The sequence below is a fragment of the Vulpes vulpes genome, chromosome 9, assembly GCF_048418805.1.
Source record: "Vulpes vulpes isolate BD-2025 chromosome 9, VulVul3, whole genome shotgun sequence".
Lineage (NCBI taxonomy): Eukaryota > Metazoa > Chordata > Mammalia > Carnivora > Canidae > Vulpes > Vulpes vulpes.
This window is the reverse complement of record NC_132788.1, coordinates 109,044,649-109,051,191: the sequence shown is the minus strand read 5'-3', so window position 1 is coordinate 109,051,191 and position 6,543 is coordinate 109,044,649. Positions and strand designations below refer to the sequence as shown.

Here is a 6,543-nt window from a genome sequence, read left to right as displayed (position 1 = left end):
GGCCGCTGGGGCTGGAAGAAAACTACGATCCCCAGCATGCCGCGCGCGGGGCGCACTGCGTCGTTGCCAGTGTCGCGCGCGGCTCGCCGGGAGTCGTAGTCCGCGCGTGCGCCGTTGCCCGGACTTCTCTTCCCAGAGGCCCCCGCGCGCCGTCCTCCGCGTCCTCCAGGCTGCCCGCGTTCGGCCGGAGTCCGCTCGCCGCCGTCGCCATGCTGCCCGCCGCGGTCCTCCGCCGTCCCGGCCTGCGCTGCCTCGTCCGCCAGGCCCGCGCCTACGCCGAGGCCGCCGCGGCTCCGGCCCCGGCCGCGGCCCCGGGACAGATGTCCTTCACCTTCGCGTCACCCACGCAGGTTCGGAGGCGGGTCTGGCCCGGACGCAGCCCCGGGCGCGGCGGAGACCCGGTGGTGCCCTGCGCGTGCCCCTCGCCGTGCCCCTCCCCTGCGCGGTGCGGACCCCGGGCCCACGCCCCCCCCGCCGGGCCTGGCGCCCCGCCCCCCGCCCGGTCCCGCGCGGTCCGGTGTTCTCGCCGCAGGTGTCTGCGGACGGGCCGCGGGGGCTCGGTGCCGGCGCGGGGGGCAGCCGGGGGGCGGCGCGAGCGCCCTGTCCCCTGTCGGGACTACAGCTCCGGGTCCTGGCCCGCGCGCCGGGAGCCCGGCCTGCAGTCACGCCTGCTCTCGGTGTGTCTTCCAGGTGTTTTTCAACGGTGCGAACGTCCGGCAGGTGGATGTCCCCACGCAGACGGGAGCCTTTGGCATCCTTGCGGCGCACGTGCCCACCTTGCAGGTCCTGCGGCCCGGGCTGGTGGTTGTCCACGCCGAGGACGGCACCATCTCCAAATACTTCGGTGGGTCCGGTGGGTCCGGCTGGGTTCACAGAGCAAACTTGCGGCTAAGAAGCTGCCAGGGAGGGTCGCCTGGGGGGGGCTCAACGATTGAGCGCCTGCCTTTGGCTCAGGGCGTGATCCCAGAGTCCAGGGATCGAGCCCGGCATTGGGGGAGTCTGGGAGTCCCTACTCCGTAGGGAGTCTGCTTCTCTGCCTGTGTCTTTGATTCTCTTTGTGAATTTTTAATGAATATATAAGCAAAATTTAAAAAAAAAAAAAAGCTGGTGGCAGATCAGGGTGGGAGTGGAGAGGAGACAGGTGTCGGAGACAGAAACCAAATCTGTCTAGCAGGAGCCGGTTAGGAGGGGTGGGACACTGGATCTCAAGACGTGCTTCCGCCAGCACAACTCCCACGTGCAGCCAGGATTCCCATCCAGCTCCCGGCCATCCCTGAGCCTAGCTGAGCTGCTGGGCTGGTGGGTGAATTGCAGGCTCTGTTATCTGTGTCTAGCCCCAGGAGGTGCGCCTGGGCCCCGTGGGCACTTCCCCTGCCCTGCGGCTGTCCGTTTTCCACACTAGAGCCTAGGGGTAGTCCATGGAGTCACTTCTATAGTTTGGGGGCTGAACGTGTCCGTGCAGGTGGGTGTGGAGGCCTGACATCATCTTCTTTCTATAGTGAGCAGTGGCTCAGTCACGGTGAACGCTGATTCCTCGGTGCAGTTGCTGGCTGAAGAGGCTGTAACACTAGACATGCTGGACGTGGGGGTGAGTGTCTCACGGGAATCAGGTACCGCGGAGGCCAGCGTTGTGCTGGAGGTCACTGGCTTCGGGGAAGGGATCCCGAGTTTGGGGGGGGGGGCGGCAGGCAGTAGGCTGGGGGGTCCATGCTTGGTCCTCACCCACTCCCCACTTTCTGCAGGCAGCCAGGATGAATCTGGAGAAGGCGCATTCGGAGCTGTCAGGGGCAGCAGACGAGGCTTCCAGGGCTGAGATCCAAATCCGCATCGAGGCCAACGAGGCCCTGGTGAAAGCTCTTGAGTAGGCGGTGCGTGGCCCTTGCCAGCAGGGAAACCGAGGCCCATGTCCCTGGCAGGCTGGGCCAGCTCCCATGGGTCCAGAGTGATGGCGGGAGGCGGGATAGGCGGAAGGTGAGCAAGCCTCTAGAGGGATGCGCCGGTGCAGGGCGCGGTCTTGCCGAAGCCGGCCTCCAGGGGGCAGCCCCGTTGAGCTTCCTGCCTGGGGCAGCCTCGTCAAACAGGGGAAGCTGAGGCTCCTTGCAGGGGTTGGGGCTGCTGACTGGGGCTGAGCTCAGAGACCTTGCTCTGCTTCTTTTTGGGGGGGGGGTTACCCCCACCGTGAGCTCACTGTCCACCTTCCAGCCCCTCGCTCCCCACCTGATGCGCCCCCGCCATCCCTCTGGCCCCGTAGACCCTGGCATGGAGACCCACTCCCAGCCACTTCCATGGGACAGCCTGTCCCCAACTCGAGCTTTCCATTAAAAACCGGGGACCTGACTCGTGTACGCTGCTTTCGTCTCCTGCCTGGGATGGTGTCTTCACGACCTCACCTGACCTTTTCTCCAGCCGTGTGCGTCCCCGCGGTGGGATGAGGCATTAGATACCAGCTTCAGTCTCCAGGTCTCCAGAGTGTGGAGGCCTCGGCCCAAGAGGTCCTGGGGCGTCTGTAATAAACCGGGGAGTGGGGATGTGCGGGGAGCATAGCCAGCGAAGCCAGGGGCGGTGGTGGGCAGGGCGTTTGCCATCATCCCAAGAGGGTGGGGATTGGCAGAGGTTGCTGGGCGGCATGGGGAGACAGCAGGCGGGGGCGGGGCGCTGGGCCCGGGCCAGGCCTGGGCTGCTGGACAGCCACCTGGGCCTCTGCCAGGTTTCAGGCTGTGCCGTCTGCCCTGTGGCTCCCGGGCCCGCCCCGGCCACGCTGGGAAGAGGCGGATCCTGCCTGCCCCACAGAGGCCCGGCCCTCTGCTCCCCCGGCCTGTGGGTGGCCCTGGCTGGCCGCACGCCTCCTCACCGGTGGTGTTGGCACCTCTGTGCCGTCCAGGCCCCTGGGCTGGCCCCAGATGGGGTGGAGCAGCTGGGCGGGGGCAGCCCTGGCACTGGGCAGCTTCTGTGCTGCTCCATTTCTTCCCTTTTGCAACCGCAGGGGTGGCCCAGAAGCTGACTCTGAGTGGCCAGCAGCAGATTTCGGGGGAGGGGTCCCCTCACCCCCTTTCCTTCGCCCTGAGCTTGAGCCAGGCTGGCAGGAGATTCCAGGGGGGTGAGTGTGCAGGGGAGTCCGGGTCTTCCCATGTGTCATCGGCAGCCTGGAGGTGATAGGGAGGCCACCCCTGGGCATGTTGTCAGCAGAGATGGGCTGTGTACTTGTGTGTCACGGTCCCGTGTGAGTGACTGTCCTGTGGCTTCATCAGAGGGTAAAGGTGGGGGGAGCTGTGTTTGTGGGGGTCTGCGGGCCAGCTCACAGCTAGGGGGCTTTTCTATCTGGGCCCGCCCACTCAGGCTGGCAGGCCCAGTTGGCTGGCGCCCACTCCCCCAGGGGCCCCCAGACCAGAGGATGCCACAAGAGCCACGGGATCCCAGGTGCAGGCCCGCTTGTCCCTGTTCCCTCGTTTTGGGAGGCTGCGTCCTAGAGCTCCTGTTCAGGCCTTGGGACCAGTAAGACCAGGGACGCAGTGTGGGGCCCAAGGGGTGGTCGAGGGGCACAGCAGTGTGGCCAGGACAGCAGCACTTCCATCCAGCTGGCTGGGCCAGCACCACCCACGCCCTGGGTCCTTCTCCCAGACGCCTGTTTCCTGGGAGATCTCAGCCTCCAAGTGGGGGTACAGCTCCGGATACAGCCAGGATTCCTCAGCCTGGTCCTGGGGTGGAGGCCCCAAGGCTGGAGCAGGTCCTATGACCAGGAACCGGCGACCACAACCTTTTCCTCGAGGGCAGGCTCTGAGAAGGGTTTGCTCCTCGTTGAGGAAGGGGGTCCCCTCGGACCGCGTGTGTGCTCCCACCCAGGACCAGCTGGAGCACAGGGATGCTCTGAACACGGAAGGAGCAGGAAGTGGATGGATTTAGTGCGTCTGAGGAGTTGGCCCTGGCTGGGTCCCTTCCTGAGAGCAGTGTCCCGCCCCTAAGTGTGTAGGAACCCTCAGAGCCCCGATTCCAGGAGGACCACCACTCCCCTGGTGGCATGAAGGGCAAGGTCTCAGACCCTCCCGAGGCCACACAGCCCTGCGTGCCCTTGCCAACACCCCCTGCCACATGTGGAGCTCCCCCAGCCCGGAGATGCTCCGGCTTCCGAGCCCACAGTCCCCCCGCCCGGCGTCCAAGGGAGGCCCTCACGGCGCCCCGGCCTCCTCTCCAGTGTCCAGCACTCTCTCAAGCCTGGCTTTGCGCCCGCTGTCTTACTTTCTGGATCCCTGTCCTCTGTCCCGCCACCTCCATGCCTCAACCACAGTCCCCGGCGAGGGATGACGGTTGTCTCAGCCTCTCCTTGCAGCCCAGCCCTGACCCTGTGGGGCTGGGAGGGTGTGGGTGTGCCTGGGTGGGGGGCCTGTCAGATGCTGCAGGAGCACTGGGTGGGAGCCGGAGGGAGACCTGGAAAGCAACACCGCCCCGGGGAGGTGGCCAGGCCAGATAAAGTGAGAAACCAGATAATCGGACCAGGGGTAGGGGAGTAGGTCCTGGGGTCCCCTTCCTTTGGGCAGAGGGAGCAGGAGAACTGAGAGGCCCCGTGCCCATCAGGGTCATCCTCAAAACGTTCTCTACCCAGACAGCAACGCGGTGGGAGACACCGCGCGGGCCGTCTTCACCTGCTGCTGCGAGGCCTCAGTGGGTGGCCTGTGGAATGGGTAGGGCGATCCTGCCCACCCCCAGCCCCCCTCGGGGCTCCAGGGTGAGCACGCAGGAGGCTGGGTCTCTGCAGCCACGGGGAGCGCCCAGAGCCGCAGGAACAGGCCTGGAGAGGTCACGGCTGGGCGGCTGGTGCCCGGCTGCACTAGGCAGGCCTGGCGCAGGTTAATCGCTCCATAAACGCCTTCTGAGGTCACCGTTAAGGGATGCAGGCGGCCAGGCCGCCGGGGCAGCTGGCTGGGGCACCCCCACGGCAGGCAGGTGACTCCGGCCTGTTTTCCTGGACCGCGGCCGCTGACTCAGGCACCCCCTCCCTGCGCTCCCCCGCGCGGGCGCCCCCAGGCGGAAGCACCCGGCCTAGGGCGGCAGGAAAGGGGGCGGGGTGGGAGCCAACCTGTGCACCCCGCGCCCGTCCTGGGGACCCGGCCCATCGGCGCGGCCGTTCGTGGCCCAGGCCTCCGTGGCATCGATGGAGCGGCCCCCAGTGTCCCGGCGGGGCTCGAGGGGCGGGTGGCCCGATCCCCGGGCGCCCCAGGGCCCCGGCCTGCAGGCAGGGGCGGGGGCCCGCCTGCGTCACCGGCCGCCCGGCCCTCCGCCCCCTGCCCGCCCAAACTCCACCCCGAGGGAAGGCGGTGCGGATAAAGGCTTGGGGGCCGCCCGCTCGGCCCCAGACCTGCCCCGCCACCGCGCGCCGTGCCCGGACGTGGGTCCACTCGCGACTGCTGAGACCTCGGACTAGCCGCGTCCGGTGAGTGCGGGCGGGACGCGGCGGGACGAGCACGGTGTCCCCCTCTGGGCTCGGAGGGGCGCCCCACTTTTCTTTGTTCGGGGCGGCAGGCGGGGCTCGGGGTGCCTCCGGGCCTGGCAAGCCCCTCGGGTCGCGGGATGGGAGGGGCTCGGCGCGGCCAGCACCGCCCCGGCGAGACCTCAGCCCCCGCCCCGCCTCCCAGGCACTCTTGCTACCCCGCGAGTGACCTTGAGCAACTTGCTGTCGGGGCTCGGGGTGCCCGGTTGTGCGGCCCCGCCTCCTGCGTCGGAGGCTCAGGCCCCTGGCGGGGGTCCCCCCGCGCCAGCCGTGCCGCAGCCCGCCCCCCGCCCCGCGCCCCGGGGCAGCCTCCTCGCCCCCTCCCCACGGCTCCGGCAGCGCTCCCGGGCGGGGCCGGCAGGGGGCGCGCCGGCGCTGCTGACTCACCGCAGCCCCAAGCGGCGCGCGCGGGCGCAGCCGGGGACGCCGCGTCACGTCACGGCTCGGGCGGGCGCGACTCGGGAAGCGGGCCCGGCCCGCGGGACAGGGGTGGGACGCGGGAGGTGCAGGCGCGGGAGAGGCCCTCGGGCCCCGGCCCACGTCACCGGGGCGCAGGACCGCCCGCCGCGCCGCTCCTCGCCGGGCCCTCACGCCCCACGGGTGGGGGACGCCCGCCGGCCGAGGCTCCTGAGCGCGGCCCGGCCGCGAAGCGCGGGGATCGCCTCCCGCTTCCGCTCGCGGCGGCTTCCCGGACAGACGCGGGGGGGCAGGTCCCCGGCTTCCTGCCCCTCCCGGCGCGGAGACCGTGCCCGCCCCCACGCCGCGCCGCCCCGGCCGGGACCCCGCGCCCCCGCCCCCCGCCCGCCGCGGGCCGCCTGCCCTTTGTTGCGGGCCGTATGAATGGCCCCCGGCGCGGGCGGGTGGAGCGCGGGGGCGGGCCGGAGCGGCGCCAGCCCCGCCCCCGCCGAGCTCCCCTTGGCCGGCGGGCAGGGGGCGGGGCGAGGGGCGGGCCCGCGCGGCCACGTGGGGCAGCTCGGCGGCGGCTCCCATTGGCCGGCCCGCGCGGCCGACTGGGCGTTCGGCGCGCGCCGATTGGCCGACGCGGGGCCGGCGGAGTAAGT

General features: G+C 70.0%; 1 protein-coding gene across 1 annotated transcript; it reads left to right on the top strand.

Moving 5' to 3' along the window:
* Window positions 1-106: 106 nt before the first annotated feature.
* ATP5F1D (ATP synthase F1 subunit delta) lies at window positions 107-2,337 on the top strand. The gene is made up of 4 exons (XM_072722031.1): window positions 107-350; window positions 691-844; window positions 1,500-1,588; window positions 1,743-2,337. Exons 1-4 carry the CDS (start codon window positions 210-212, stop codon window positions 1,863-1,865), a joined length of 507 nt encoding a protein of 168 aa, XP_072578132.1. The 5' UTR covers window positions 107-209; the 3' UTR covers window positions 1,866-2,337.
* Window positions 2,338-6,543: the final 4,206 nt, after the last annotated feature.

Excerpts from the sequence above, each read along its gene's own strand:
- ATP5F1D (XM_072722031.1), top strand. The coding sequence starts at position 210 with ATGCTGCCCGCCGCGGTCCTCCGCCGTCCCGGCCTGCGCTGCCTCGTC. Across the intron at positions 845-1,499 it reads CACCATCTCCAAATACTTCG|TGAGCAGTGGCTCAGTCACG; the intron begins GTGGGTCCGGTG and ends TTCTTTCTATAG. Across the intron at positions 1,589-1,742 it reads TAGACATGCTGGACGTGGGG|GCAGCCAGGATGAATCTGGA; the intron begins GTGAGTGTCTCA and ends CACTTTCTGCAG.